Source organism: Artibeus jamaicensis, unplaced genomic scaffold, assembly GCF_021234435.1.
Source record: "Artibeus jamaicensis isolate MK-2021 breed Jamaican fruit bat unplaced genomic scaffold, CSHL_Jam_final contig_515, whole genome shotgun sequence".
Taxonomy (NCBI): domain Eukaryota; kingdom Metazoa; phylum Chordata; class Mammalia; order Chiroptera; family Phyllostomidae; genus Artibeus; species Artibeus jamaicensis.
In genome coordinates this window covers 2,543,924-2,560,118 of record NW_026521869.1, presented here as the reverse complement: position 1 = coordinate 2,560,118, position 16,195 = coordinate 2,543,924, and the positions used below count along the sequence as shown (strand labels likewise).

General features: G+C 39.4%; 1 protein-coding gene and 1 pseudogene across 1 annotated transcript in view; both read right to left on the bottom strand.

The window, feature by feature from the left end:
- Positions 1–16,195, bottom strand: part of LOC119038839 (uncharacterized) — a 42,232-nt gene that overhangs the window by 13,889 nt on the left and 12,148 nt on the right. The window contains exons 3-4 of the mRNA XM_037131372.2: positions 15,816–15,912; positions 7,474–7,575 (exon numbers count right to left, since the gene is read on the bottom strand). Coding sequence (XP_036987267.2) covers positions 7,474–7,575; positions 15,816–15,912 — 199 coding nt within the window. The remainder of the gene's footprint in view (positions 1–7,473; positions 7,576–15,815; positions 15,913–16,195) is intronic.
- Positions 4,656–5,493, bottom strand: LOC119038810 (ubiquitin-conjugating enzyme E2 W-like; annotated as a pseudogene).

Sequence of the window (16,195 nt, the reverse complement as noted above, 5' to 3'; positions counted from 1 at the left end):
TTCCCTAATTTCATTCTTGACCCATTCATTGTTAAATAGCATGCTATTCAATCTTCATGATTTTGAATGTTTTGGGTCTTTTCTCTTGGAGTTGGTTTCCTGTTTCAGTCCCTTGTGATTTGAGAAAATGTTCGGGATAATTTCAATTTTGTTGAATTTGTTGAGGCTTGTTTTGTGTCCTATCATGTGGTCTATCTTTGAATCTATTCCATGTGCAATAGAAGAGAATGTATATTTAGCTTCTTTGGGATGAAGAGTTCCATATATATCAGTTAAGTTCATTTTATCTAGGATGTTTTTCTATGCGACAATATCTTTGTTGATATTTTTTTTGGAATATCTCGATTTTTGACAGTGAGGTGTTAAAATCTCCAACTATAGTTGTGTTGCTGTCAATATCTTTCTTGAAGTCCTCTAAGATTTTCTTTATATATTTGGGTGCTCCTATGTTGGGTGCATATATATTTACAATGTTTGTGTATTCTTGGTGGCTTCTTTCCTTGAGTATTATCAAGTGACCTTCTGGGTCTCTTTTAATGACCCCTTTTTTGAAGACTATTTTGTCTGATGTGAGTATCACTACCCTGCTTTTTTTTTTCCTGGCCATTTGCTTGGAAAATTTGTTTCCAGACCCTCACTTTTAGTCTGTGTAGGTCTTTTGTCCTGTAGTGGGTCTCCTGTAGGCAGCAAATGTGTGGGTCATGCTTTCTTATTCATGTAGCTATTCTGTGCCTTTTGATTGGAGCATTTAATACATTAAGTTTAAGGTTATTATTGATAGGTACTTATTCATTGCCATTTTTGTACCTGTGTTCCTCTCTGTCTCCCTCTTATCCTTCCTTCCCTTAAAGCAGTCCTTTAAGTATTTCTTGTAGAGCTGGTTTGGTGGAGGTGTATTCTTTTAGATTTCTTTTGTCTTGGAAGCTCTATTTGGCCTTTTATCTTGATTGAGATCTTTGCTGGATAAAGCAACCTTGGTTGCAGGCCTGTGGTTCTAATTACTTGGAATATTCTTGCCATTCTTTTCTTGCTTGAAGTGTTTCCATTGAGAAGCCAGCAGCTAACCTTCTTGGGGCTCCCTTGTATGTTAGTTCCTTTTTCTCCCTTGCTGCCTTTAAGATTCTCTCTTTAAATTAGAATTTTGCCATTTTGATGATGATGTGTCTTGAAGTGGGCCTCTTTGGGTTCCTCTTGGTTGGAACTCTCTGTGTTTCCTGGATTTGTATGACTTTTTCTCTCATCAAATTAGGGAAGTTTTCCATCATTACTTTTTCAAATAGATTTTCTATCCCTTGCTCTTCTTCTCCTTCTGGTATCCCTATTATTCGGATATTATTATGTTTCATATTGTCTTGCATTTCTCTTAATCCCTCTTCATTCTTTCTGAGCCTCTTTTCTTTTTTTGGTCTTTCTGGGAGTTTTTTTCTACTTTGTTCTCCAACTCACTGATCTGATCATCTGCTTCATCAATCCTCCTTTTGATTTCTTCTAGTGTGTTCTTGAGCTCCGAAATTGTATTCTTCATTTGCTCTTGGCCCTTTCTGATAGTTTCTATTTCCTTTTTCATGTTGATATAGTTTGCAGTGAGTTCATTGTAGCTTTCCTGTAGTTTCCGGTAGCTCATTGTGAGCTCTTTGAACTTCCTGATCACCAGTGCTTTGAATTCAATATCTGATAGCTGACTTGCCTCTATTTCATCTAGAATTTTTTTAAATATTTTATTTATTTTTTTTAGAGAGAGGGGAAGGGAAGGAGAAAGAGTGGGAGAGAAACATCAATGTGTGGTTGCCTCTCATGTGTCCCCCGCTGGGGGACCTGGCCTGCAACGCAGGCATGTGCCCCAACTGGGAATCGAACCAGCGACCCTTTGCTTCACAGGCCTGTGCTCAGTCCACTGAGCTAAACCAGCCAGGGCTCATCTAGCATTTTTTCTGAGGCTTCCTCCTTTCCTTTCAGTGGGGGGTTGTTTCTTTGTCTTTTCATTGTTTATGAGACTCTTCTTGTTAGCTTCAGCTTCTTAAATTGATTTGTTATGGCTTCCTGGATTTATGGCGTGAACTTCTGTGGTATAATACCTGTGAAATTCAGTGGTGTTGTCTCCTTGATCTCCCCAGCTTGCTGGTCTTAGGCTGTCCTTTATATTGGCTCTGAGTTTTTTTGTGGGTTTTTGTTGTTTCTGTGTCTTTTTTTTTTTTAAGTGGGTCCTTCCCACCAGCTGGTGAATTGATGGTCCCTCTGTCCAATACCCATTTTAATTTGCCGTGCTGGTGAGGGTGGGTTGCATTGAAGCTAGTTCTTCTGTGTGTACAGGGTTTTCAGAATTTTCTTTTGCTCGTGTTCAGTTGTTTTTTCTGGGTAGTTTCTCCACTATTTAGTTGTATTTGCAGATATGTCCTGGATTGAGGTTAGTGTGGTTTTCATTGCCTCCTTCACCTTCTTCTGTTGTTGGTTTCTTTGTTGTTGGGTTTCCTCTTCCAGAAGGTATCCTGGTGTTCACCGCCTCCACCTACTCTTCAATCTTGAGATCAAACTCCAAAGCTCGAAAACCTCTATTTTCTTCCTCCTAATTATGCTTCTTGCTCTCTGCACATTTCTTCCTTTCTTCCCATTCTGCCTCCAGCTGATAACCCTCCAAATGATCTCCATCTCTATGGTTTTGGTTACTTGCTTAGTTTTTTTTGTCTTTTAGATTCAGTTGCTGATAGCTGTGAGTTTGTTTTCATTTTAATGTTCATAGTTTTGATCTTCTTCTTTTTCTTAAATAAGTCCCTTTAACATTTCATGTAATAATGGCTTGGTGATGATGAATTCCTCTAGATTTACCTTCTCTGTAAAGCATTTTATTTTCATTTCCATTCTAAATGATAACTTTGCTGATAGAGTAATCTAGGTTGTTGGTTTGTGGTTTTCAGCACTTTGCATACTTCTTGCCAGTCCCTTTTTGCCTGCAAAGTTTCTTTGGAGAAATCAGCTGACAGTCTCATGGGAACTCTCCTATAGAGAGCTCTCTGCTTTTATGTTGTTGCTTGTAAGATTCTGTCTTTATCTTTAAACTTTTGCATTTTCATTATGGTGTGCCTTGTTGTATTCCTCCTTGGGTTGAACTTGATTGGGACTCTCTTCTTGGATTTGCATGTGTATTTCCTTCACCAAATTAGGAAAGTTTTCTTTCATTATTTTTTCAACTAGATTTTCAATTTTTTGCTCTTTCTATTTTTCTGGCACCCCTATGATGAAAATGTAGGATCACTTGGTGTTGTCCCAGAGACTGTGTATAGTACCATCATTTTTTTGCAGTTTTTTTTCTTCATGTTCTGATCAGTTGTTTGTTTGTTTCCTCATGTTCCAAATGAAAAGACTGATTCTCAGCTTCATCCATTCTACTGTTGTTTCCCTGTAAATTGTTCTTTATTCCAATTAGTATATCCTTCATTTCTGACTGGGTGTTTTTTATGCTGCTGAGGTCCTCACTAAGTTCCTTGAGCATCCACATAACCAGTGTTTTGAACTCTCCGTCTGGTAGATTGCTTATCTCCAATTCATTTAGCTCTTTTTCTGGGGCTGTTTATTTTTTTTAAACATTAAGCCTCTGTCAAAAATGTATTTCTTATTTTAGGGTACAGTATTAAAGGACAAGATAATACTTATAAATAAGGAAAATTTATAAGAAAAAACTCAACAAAAATTTTTCAAAGTATTGTAACAGTTAAACTTCACTTAAAACATAACAAAAGAATTGCAAACAAAAATGTTTATGGATTTTCCAAATATAAATAAATGAAATAGTGTTTAGGCAGTAAGGCTCATGCTGATGGCTAGTGTGAAGTAACAAAGTGTACTTTACTTGGAAAAATCACTAATGTATAAAGAAGCCCAAATTATGGAGTGTTTAATCATCATTGCCATCTTACTTCCAAAATAAAACCTTGATTAAACCATTCATACCCTATATTACTCACACCATTACTACAGAGATTGAGGAGCTATATACAAGAAATGAATTTATTTTCACCATAGGGTTAACATATTGTACCTCTCTGCCAATGTTACTTGAAAACCTTCCATGTCAAAACAGTTTGACAGCAGATATAAAGAATTCAATAAATATGCAATCATCTTTCATTATGGTCCTTTAAATATGCATGTGTTAATTCATGCCATTAACCTTAGTATCACAGTGTATAGAATCCAAATAGAAATGAGTTGGGGTGACTTTCAAAGTAATGTTGGATTCCTCACTTTATTTATAATCCCACTAGAACTGTTAAGTTCATTTCATAGGCCTATCATGCATTGATCACTGGGTGGCAAGAGTTCATGAAAATTTTTTGTTACAACATCCATTTCTGGCAATGAATATCCCCAAACTGCCAAGGAAGTCATTGTTATTGAACAATACATGAGGACCTGGAACTTTTCCAAAAGCTTAAAAAAATAAAAATAAAAAACAATTATATTTGACATTACCTGATACCTGTATTGATACTGTATGACTAATAAAAGCATGTCAGTTGCTTGGACTGACCCAGCAATCAACATGTGCCTAGATGCACATGAGTGAAAATGCAGTAAAAGGAAGTAGTCTTCATTGCCTATAGGTCATTTCCAGTCAAAAGTCAAAGTTCAAAGACTGAATGATCAAAGTGCTTGTTTTCTCAGTAGAACCGTCTTATGCTAGGAGGATGATAATAGTGGCATCGACACATATCACCATGATACCACGATTTCATTTTCTTTGGATTCTTGTTACATGTTCAAACATAAAAAGAATTATCTGGTGGTCATCTCTTTTCTTTGCAGCTGGAAAGCATGCTAATAATGCTAAGACAAATTGGACTGAGCACACTGGGGACCACTCTTCTGTTAGAATGGATGAGCAGATATGATCATTGCTATAAACATAAGGATGGATGGGAATATTTCCACCTGTAAACATGACCTGAGGAAAGTCAAAAGAATATCAACTATTAGACTAATGTAGAAGTTGAAATTTTTTCCCTTCATATAAGGTGCCTGGTGCACCTTGTCTACAATTCACTGTATTATTGAATTTTGCACACTCTTTTCATTTAAAGTCATCCCAGAAGGTTGGTCATTTTGCCAAGCAAACAGTTTCTACATTGTCTGCATTTCTGCTACTGTTGTTTCTTCAGTGATACCATGATGTTTTTCTGGAGCTTTGATCTGTTCTTTCATTTGGGCCATGTTTGTCTCTTCATTTTGGCAGCCTCCCTGTATTTGTCTCTATGTATTAAGTAGAGTTGCTTTGACTCCATATCTTGGTAGTGTGGTTTAATGTATTAGGTGTCCTATAGGGTCCAGTGGCACAGTCTCCTCTATCACCCATTCTGAGTATTCAAGGTGTGCCCTTCCTGTGGGCTGAGTACATCCTCCTCTTGCAGTTGAGCCTTGGTTGCTGTTGGCAGATCAATGGAAGGGATTTACCCAGGCCAGTAAGCTGCAAATATGGCTCTGATCACTTGCCACCAACATCCACCCTCTGTGCAGGATCAGCTTCGCAGGAGCAGGGTGGCAGTGCTCTGAAGTAGTCTATAGCTTTCCACTGGGTATGCTGGCCCTGGGGTTTCCTGGGTGGTACAGGCCAAGGTCAGTCCCTGCCTGTGTTTTGCATGGGGCTGCCCTTCCTGAGCTATAAAGCAATTATAGCTCTGAGATGGCTGCTACTTGTGCTGGGCTGAGAGATTCCCAGGTGAAGCCAAGCTGTGAAGCTAATCTGGCTGCTGCTGCTTGTTTGATAGAATTTAGGAAGTTTGAAGCATGAATCAAGACCCACCATTCATATGGAAAATCAGCTTGGGTGGCCCCAAAATTGGGTGGGGTGGAGTCTCTGGGAATCTCTAAGGAGGTCAAACAGTGTTAGTCAGGTTGATGGAGTCTAAAATATGGCACCAGTCTGCCAGCTCCATGGTTCTGATCCTCTCCATTGGGAAGGCTCAGATAAGAGATAATGGCCTCTGCTTGCACTGATAACAGACACTTCAGCTTTTTTCAGTATGCCTCTGGTGCCTTCAAGCTGCCACCACAGTGTTGGAGCTCAGAGGGAGAGTCTAAGTAGATGAGTGTGTATGTGGATTCTTTAAGGAGAACTGATTGGGGCTCCAGAAGTTTCTTCTACCAATTCAATCCTTACTGGTTTTTGCAGCCAGTTGTGGGGACTTACCTTCCTACCACTGAAACCTTGGGCTAGGGGGCCTGGTGTGGGGCTGGACCTGCTCACTTCTAAAATATCCCTATTGAATTTTTATCCAACATACATGGATGTGGGACCAGCATGTTCTGTGTCTGTGCCCCTCCTACCAGTCTCAATGGATGTGGTTTTTTAATTCCAGAGTTGTCAGATTTCCATTTAACTCAATTTCTGATGGTTTTGAGTAATGGTTTTTCTATATTTTAGTTGTAATTTTGATGTGATTGTGCAAAGAAGTGAGCCATGTCTGCCTACACTGCCATCTTGACTGGAAGCTCCCCAAATGTGTATTCTTTAAATCCTTGGTTGTTGGACTTAATACAGCTTGATATTGTGATGATTCTGGGTGCTGTTAGCTTTGAGATATGTTTCTAATTCTTTCTATGGTTGCACGAGGAGACAAAGCATGTCTACCTACACCTCCATCTTGACCAGAGGATTATTATTATATTATTTTTTGCTTTGAGTTTTAGGTATTACTTTTTAAAATTAAATTTTTTATTATGACAAAAGATATATAACATAAAATTTGTGATTTCAGTAATTTTTGTACTGTATAGTTCAGTGGTATCAACTATATCTACATTATTGTACAACTATATCACCAACTATCTCTGGAAATTTTTTATTTTCCCTAACTGTAACTTAGTACCCATTAAATAATAACTCTTCTTCCTCTCCTCCTTTCAGATTCTAGCAACTATCATTCCACTTGCTGTCTGTATAAATCTGACCTACTCTAGGTAGCTCATATAAGTGGAATCACATTTTTGTCCTCTTGTGACTGTTTTACTTCATTTAACAGCAGATACCTTTTAAATATTTACTTTAGTAGTATTTTTAAATTATGTAATGTATATACATGGTTCCAAAGTCAAATTTGTAAAGCAAGTTTCATCCAGAGAGACCTAGTTTATTTTCCTATCCTCCCATCCTTACCATATGCAACCACTGGAATAGTTTTGGTTTATCATTCCTTGTACACTTTCAGCTCACCTTATTATTTATATTATAAGCAAATATGTATATATATTGCATTTATTCCATCTTCCTTAAAATATTGCATATGTAAATAAGTAATAGTGTACCATACATACTTTATCTTGCTTTATTCACTTATCAATATATTATGGATATCATTACTTATTATATGAAGATAGAAGTTCTCAGTTCTCATTCATCTTATAGCTCTTAAGTCAAAAGTCCAAACTGATTTGACAGCTACAATGCTAATGATATTTAGGAATACAGTTGGGATTACATACCATATACTTCCCTAATACTTGCTGAAAATCAGCAGCAACTGCATTTGAAGGAGAAAAATGTTCTTGTGACATCAAAGGATTTCTCAGAAAAATATCGCTAACCTGGGGAAGTGAAAATGGAAATATGTAAACTATATAAATAATTTAAAAAATATATATCTTATTGATTCTGCCATTACAGTTGTCCTATTTCCCCCCTTCATTCCCCTCCACCCTGCACACCCCTCCCCTCACATTTCCCCCTTTAGTTCCTGTCCATGTGTCATAAGTTCTTTAGCTTCTACATTTCCCACACTACTCTTGCCCTCCCCTGTCTATTTTCTCCCCACCATCTATGATACTTATTCTCTGTACCTTCTTCCTGCTCTCCTCCTCCCACTCCCCTGTTGCTAAACCTCCATGTGATCTCCATTTCTATGGTTCTGCTCCTGATCTAGCTGTCCTCTTAGTTTGCTTTCATTTTAGATGTGGTTGTTAATAACTGTGAGTTTGCTGTCCTTTCACTGTTCATCTTTTTTATCTTCTTTTTCTTAGATAAGTCCCTTTAACATTCATAAAATAAGGGCTTGGTGATGATGAACTCCTTGAATTTGACCTTATCTGAGAAGCACTTTATCTGCCCTTCTACTCTAAATGAAAGCTTTGCTGGATAGAGCAATCTTGGATGTAGATCTTTGGATTTCATGACTTGGAATGCTTTTTTCCAGCCCCGTCTTGCCTGTAAGATCTCTTTTGAGAAATCAGCTGACAGTCTGATGGGCACTCCTTTGTAGGTGACTGTCCCCTTATCTCTTGCTGCTTCTAAGATTCTCTCCTTCATTTTAATCTTGGCTAATGTAATTGTGATGTGTCTTGGTGTGTTCCTCCTTGGGTCCAACTTCTTTGGGACTCTGAGCTTCCTGGACTTCCTGGAAGTCTATTTCCTTTGCCAGATTGGGGAAGTTCTCCTTAATTATTTGTTCAAATAAGTTTTCCACTTGTTGCTCTTCCTCTTCCCCTCCTGGTACCCCTACAATTCGGATGTTGCAATATTTAAAGATGTCCTGAAGGTTCCTAAGCCTCTCCTCATTTTTTTGAATTCTTGTCTCTTCATTCTTTTCTGTTTGGTTGTCTCTTTCTTCCTTCTGGTCCACCCCATTGATTTGAGTCCCAGTTTCCTTTCCATCACTATTGGTTCCCTGTGCATTTTTCTTTATTTCACTTAGTGTGGCCTTCATTTTTTCATCTAATTTGTGAGTACATCTAACCAGTTCTGTGAGCATCCTGATAACCAGTGTTTTGAACCATGCATCTGATAGGTTGGCTATCTCTTGGTTGCCTAAAAGTATTGGTTCTGGGGGTCTGATTTGTTCTTCCATTTGAGCTATAAGTTTTTGGTCTGGTCATGCCCATTACATAGTGAGGGGCAGAGCCTTAGGTGTTCATCAGGGCAGGTCAACCCAGTCACTGGGTTGTGATGCTGTCTGTGGGGGCAGGGTCAGAGAGGGAGCAATGGCGCTTGCTCCACTCTCTCTTGAATTTTGGTCCCCTCTGCTGCTTTCCACAAGCAAATTGGGTCCTTCTGGTTCTGGTTCCAGGTGGGTGGACTTGTGTACATTCTAGAACCCTGTGGGTCTCTCCAGTGAACTCTCCTGTGAGGCTGGGAGTCTCTCCTGGCACCTCAACCCCTGCAAGTTTTTTTGATCAGTGCTTTTAGGCTTTATTTCCCATCACTGGGGCCCTGGGTTGTGTGGTCTGTCTCACTGCCCATTTTTTGCCTGATTTATTGGTCTGGATGAATGGTACATTGTTGTCACATTTTGGTACAGTTCAATTTCTGTCTGTTTGGGTTGTGTTTTTGTTTCTAGATCTTTGTTGTCCTTAAATTTGGTTGTGTGAGGCAGCAGTGTTTCCACATACAACTCCATCTTGGCCAGAAATCCTATATAAATAATTTCGAATGGATAATTACATAGTTAACCTTTATTTGAAGCCAACTCTGGCAGAGATCTGAAATAAAAGAAACCAGGACATTTCAAGATTTTTGGTGGCAGAGTGTCCTTTCTATTTAAAGATGCAGTATTTATGAAAACTGCTGTCCAGTCTTCTCCACTGCTGTAGTACAGGTTACAACTTCATACTGTGAGATTACACATGCTTCCTTAATTCTTTGGTTTATCTGAGGACTTGAGGAAAAGGACAGATTTTTACCTCTGGCAAACAAGGAAACATGGGAGTCTATGATATTTTCCAAATAAGCACTTATTTTCCTTTCCTGCTCCTACCCTTAAAATCCATTCAATGTCAATAAAACAATCCCAACCATATGTCATGATACCATCTTTCAAACCCTTTAGAGTTATTATAGGATACTGCAAAATTTCAAGAAAAATTCTGACAGTTTGTATTAAATGTTGTATTCCCCAGAGGTAGTGGTAAAAATTATATTTAGCAATTTTGTGTCATCTGATTGTGGAAAGGCAGTAATATTGGGATGTTTTGTCATAATAGGAGAGAGAAAAAATTATAGTCAATTAAATGGCTGATAGTGTTTAGGATCAAGACTCTAAGAATTGTCTAGGCATAACTGCCACTCACTGTAGAGTGACAATATTAGGCCTAATAACTTTTTGTTCTGAATATAGTTAGTTTGAGTGATGTTAAAGCAAGTTGGTGTACAACACAAATAAAATTTATGTATGATTCATGACTTCCACCAAGATGGAGGCATAGGTGGATGTGCCGTGCCTTCTCACACAACCAAGTTTAGAGACAACTAAATATTAGCAACAGAAAACACAGCCAGAACACGGAAAATTGAACTTTTTGGAAGTCCGTTAACAACAAATTCTTCAGCCTGACCAGTAAGGGGCGAAACCAGCAGCTGGTGAAGCGGGGTTGCACAGGAGGACTCGGTCAGACGGACTCAGGCCTGTGGAATCCAGACGCGCAGAATCCAGACGTGAGGAATCCAGGTGCAGGGTTGGACCTAGTGAGCGACTGAGCGAGTGACCAGGAGAGCGCCCGCAGGGGAGATAGCAGGGGAGCGGTGCTGCATGTTGACTGTGGTCGCGCAATTGTGTGCGGGTGGACAGGCGAGGGAGTGGGCGGTTGGATCGGGGCCCGGCGGGTCCCCCCGGCAAGCGGCAAGCAGCAGTGGAGGATGCCGCCATTTCCCTGCTCTGACCCCACCTCCACATACAGCATCATAACCCAGCGACTCTGAGTGGCCCGGCCCAGGTGAACCACCTAAGGCGCTGCTCCTCACCCAGCTGTGACAAACAGCAGAGGGGGTCGCCATTTCCCCGCTCTGACCACGCCCCCACATACAGCGTCACAACCCAGTGACCTGGGAGTCCAAGGCAACGCTTCTCACACTTAAAGGGCCAGAACAGACCAAAAATGGCTCTAGAAGATCTCAAAGCCCCAGAACCTATAGATCTAAGTGATGAAGAAATAGCAAAACTCTCAGACACGCAGTTTAAAACACTGGTGATCAGGATCCTCACAGAACTGGTTGATTATACCGACAAATTAGACAAATATATGAAGGCGAAACTAATTGAAATGAATGGAATTGCACAGGACACCAATAGCAATGAAAAGGAAACTGGGACTCAAATCAATGGAGTGGACCAGAAGAAAGCAAATAATGGCCAAACAGAAAAGAGTCAAGAAGCAAGAATTCAAAGAAATGAGGAGAGTCTTAGGAACCTCCAGGACATCTTTAAACGCTCCAATATCCGAATTATAGGGGTGCCAGAAGGGGGAAAGTCACAGCCACCAGTGGAAAACTTATTTGAACAAATAATAAAGGAGAATTTCCCCAATCTGGCAAAGGAAATAGACTTCCAGGAAATCCAGGAAGCTCAGAGAGTACCAAAGAAGTTGGACCCAAGAAGGAACGCACCAAGGCACATCATAATTACATTAGCCAAAATTAAAATGAAGGAGACAATCCTAGAAGCAGCAAGAGCTAAGGGGACAGTCACCTACAAAGGAGTCCCCATCAGACTGTCAGCAGATTTCTCAAAAGAGACCTTACAGGCAAGAAGGGGCTGGAAAGAGGTATTCCAAGTCATGAAATCCAAAGACCTACAACCAAGATTGCTCTATCCAGCAAAACTTTCATTTAGAATGGAAGGACAGATAAGGTGCTTCTCAGATAAGGTCAAATTCAAGGAGTTCATCATCACCAAGCCCTTATTATATGAAATGTTAAAGGGACTTATGTAAGAAAAAGAAGTTAAAGAAACATGAACAGTGAAAGGACAACAAACTCATGGTTATTAACAACCACACCTAAAACAAAAGCAAACTAAAAGGACAGCTAGATCAGGAGTGGAAACATAGAAATGAAGATCTCAAGGAGGGTTAGCAACAGGGGAGTTGGAGGAGGAGAAGGGGGGAGAAGGTACAGAAAATAAGTAGCATAGACAGTAGATAGAAAATAGAAGGGGGGCAAGAATAGCATGGGAAATATAGAATCTAAAGGACTTGAGACACATGGTCATAAACTAAAGGGGGGGTAATGGTAGGGATGGGGGGATAGGGTGGAGGGGAATGAAAGGGGGAATAGAACAACTGTAACAGCATAATCAATAAAAAAATTAAAAAAAATATATGTATGATTCATGAATGTGACTTGACTAAAGAATAACATTTAGTAATTATAGCTGACTGATTTTTCCATTAATATTTTTATTAGAATATCGATCCTGAATAACATTTAAGAATAAAATGGAATATTAGTAATATTTACTTACAAAATAAAAAATACACATGCTATCTGGACCATAAAGTTACCAGAACAATGATTTATAGCCCTTGTCTGTTACTGAGACTGACTTACACAAAGTCTTATTCTGGTTGGAGATCAAACTCTGGGTGATAGTGAGCAATAGGTGATAGCTGTTGAGAAGGTTAATAACCTTCTCAATAACCTAAGATAACCTTTAAAAATTTTATAAAGTTTTATGTATCCACATAAGTACATATAAGATCTGTTTTTTTTTGGGGGGGGTAGAAAAAGTATTTTATTCAGTAACATTCTGCTTAATTTTTATTTATTTATTTATTTTTAATTTTTTATTGATTATGTTGTTACAGTTGTTCTATTCCTCCTTTCATTCCCCTCCACCCTACCACCCCATCCCCACCATTACCCCCCCTTTAGTTTATGACCATGTGTCTCAAGTCCTTTAGATTCTATATTTCCCATGCTATTCTTGCCCCCCCTTCTATTTTCTATCTACTGTCTATGCTACACATTTTCTGTACCTTCTCTCCCCTTCTCCTCCTCCCTCTCCCCTGTTGCTAACCCTCCTTGAGATCTTCATTTCTATGTTTCCACTCCTGATCTAGCTGTCCTTTTAGTTTGCTTTTGTTTTAGGTGTGGTTGTTAATAACCATGAGTTTGTTGTCCTTTCACTGTTCATGTTTCTTTAACTTCTTTTTCTTACATAAGTCCCTTTAACATTTCATATAATAAGGGCTTGGTGATGATGAACTCCTTGAATTTGACCTTATCTGAGAAGCACCTTATCTGTCCTTCCATTCTAAATGAAAGTTTTGCTGGATAGAGCAATCTTGGTTGTAGGTCTTTGGATTTCATGACTTGGAGTACCTCTTTCCAGCCCCTTATTGCCTGTAAGGTCTCTTTTGAGAAATCCGCTGACAGTCTAATGGGGACTCCTTTGTAGGTGACTGTCCCCTTAGCTCTTGCTGCTTCTAGGATTCTCTCCTTCATTTTAATTTTGGCTAATGTAATTATGATGTGCCTTGGTGTGTTCCTTCTTGGGTCCAACTTCTTTGGTACTCTCTGAGCTTCCTGGGTTTCCTGGAAGTCTATTTCCTTTGCCAGATTGGGGAAATTCTCCTTTATTATTTGTTCAAATAAGTGCTTCACTTGCTCTTTCTCTTCCCCTTCTGGTACCCCTATAATTCGGATGTTGGAGCATTTAAAGATGTCCTGGAGGTTCCTAAGACTCTCCTCATTTCTTTGAATTCTTGCTTCTTGACTCTTTTCTGTTTAGCCATTATTTGCTTTCTTCTGGTCCACTCCATTGATTTGAGTCCCAGTTTCCTTTTCATTGCTATTGGTGTCCTGTGCAATTCCATTCATTTCAATTAGTTTCGCCTTCATGTATTTGTCTAATTTGTCGGTATAATCAACCAGTTCTGTGAGGATCCTGATCACCAGTGTTTTAAACTGCGTGTCTGAGAGTTTTGCTATTTCTTCATCACTTAGATCTATAGGTTCTGGGGCTTTGAGATCTTCTAGAGCCATTTTTGGTCTGTTCTGGCCGTTTAAGTGTGAGAAGCGGTGCCTTGGACTCCCAGGTCACTGGGTTGTGACCCTGTATGTGGGGGCGTGGTCAGAGCGGGGAAATGGCGACCCCCTCTGCTGTTTGTCACAGCTGGGTGAGGAGCAGCGCCTTAGGTGGTTCACCTGGGCCGGGCCACTCAGAGTCGCTGGGTTATGACGCTGCATGTGGAGGTGGGGTCAGAGCAGGGAAATGGTGGCGCCCTCCACAGCTGCTTGCCATGGTACGGGGGGGGGGCGGTCCAACCGCCCACTCACAAATGCGCACAAATGCGCGACCTCAGTCAACACGCAGCATTGCTTCCTCGCTGTGTTTCCCGCGGTCGCTCGCCTGGTCGCTTGCTCGGTCGCTTGCTCGGTCGCTCGCTCGGTCGCTCGCTAGGTCCAACCCTGCGCCTGGATTCTGTGCTCCCGGATTCCGCGCGCCTGAGTCCGTCTGACCGAGTCCTCCTGTGCATCCCTGCTTCACCAGCCGCTGGTTTCACCCTTTACTGGTCAGGCTGAAGAATTTGTTGTTAACGGACTTCCAAAAAGTTCAATTTTCCGTGTTCTGGCTGTGTTTTCTGTTGCTAATATTTAGTTGTCTCTAAACTTGGTTGTGTGAGAAGGCACGGATATCCACCTATGCCTCCATCTTGGCGGAAGTCTCCCCATATAAGATCTGTTTAGAAGGTGTTCAGCCATGTTATGTTAAAAACAGACATTTTTTGAAGAAGATAGAAGACACAAGAAACACTGTACATAGGACAATGATGCCTCTGTCCCCTTCAAAGTACGCATCTTGGGACCTGACACAGTTCTCCCAATCACCATCAGCTGCCCCATTGAATTTTCCTGAATCTCATCAAAAGTCTGAAAGCTCTTCCCTTCAAAGATGACTTTGGTTTTGGGAAAAGCCAGAAGTTACAGGATGCCAAATCTGGACTGTAAGGGTACTGAGTCACCTGGGTGATTTGATGTTTTGAAAGAAACTCTCCACAAGACATGATACATGAGCAGGCGAGTTGTCCTGATGAAGTGGCCAGTCACCCATTGCCCACAACTGTTGCCTTCTGGGTCATATGAATAGTTTCCATGAAGGAATGTTCAAGTTTAATGCAAAAGTTGATGCAGATTTGTTGCTCTGTTTAGTCATTTTGAATGTCATGGCCACACAGTACATATGCTCACTCAATGGTGTCTACCACCCCCACTGATTAGTACAGTGAACTTGTCATTGTTCATGCATGCACATTCCAGTCCACTGTCCTTTGATGTCAGGTTATGTCGATGTCCTGCAAACTGTTTTCATTATATTAACAATGGCTGGACTTTTTCTGGTCAGACCTCATATATATATAAGTCCTCTTTTTACCATATTTTATACTTGCTGTTAATTTTCAGAGAAAACTTTCCCTAAAGATAGTATGTCTTGATTTAAAAAATTCTTTCATTTAACCCATAATTAATTCATGTTTTCTTCCAGAATTGTGTTATATATAATTATTTGTAAACTAAATACATATGCTATTGAGAAAACATTTTAAGCCCTGGCTGGTGTGGCTCTGTGGATTGAGTATCAGCCTGCAAACTGAAAGGTCACTGTTTCAATTCCCAGTCAGGGCACATGCCTGGGTTGTGAGTCAGTCCCGTTCCCAAACCGATTGATGTTTCTCTCTCTCTCTTCCTTCCTTGCTTTCCCTTTCTTTAGAAATGAATAAAGTCTTTATTTAAATTTTTTTAAAGAAAGTATTTTAAATATTAGTAAAGCTTTATTTCTTTCTTACTTTTAAAGAACAAATTAAATATACAGAGAGATTCTAATAGGTCTGAGTGTATTGTCTTTACAGATCTTGCTTCAGAGTTGGGGGAAGTATGGAAGCAGGAGACAAATGAGGGATGAGTGTATGAAATCTCTGGAGGTCATTAATGGCTACACTTTATAGACAGATGAATGGTCTCCTTTTTGTTTAGTGACATTTCACTAATAAGCTAAAATAGAGACCTCATAATTTCAGGTACTGAATAGGTCCTTAATGTAATATAAGAAATTACTTACATTTTTAAGAAATGCAGATGGCGTTATACTATCCAATGCATTGTCTGAGGCACATAGGTAAATGATCCCATCAATAAAGAGACAATGATAGATAAAGCTTTAAAAAGAATACATTCATTTACATGATAATATTAAAGAAATTAAGTACATATGCAGCAAATTTAATTTTGTCTTCAAGCTCTCATTAATAGTATAAAAGCTATATAGATAACTTTTATAATGAGAACAATTAGAATGTTTTTCATATATTTAAAAAATTAAATTATGTTAAATAAAACCTGAAAATTTGAATATGTATTTAAAATAATTATGTAAATAATAAATTACAATAAAGAGAAAACTCATAATATCAATAGATATGGAAAACTCTAAAAAATCAA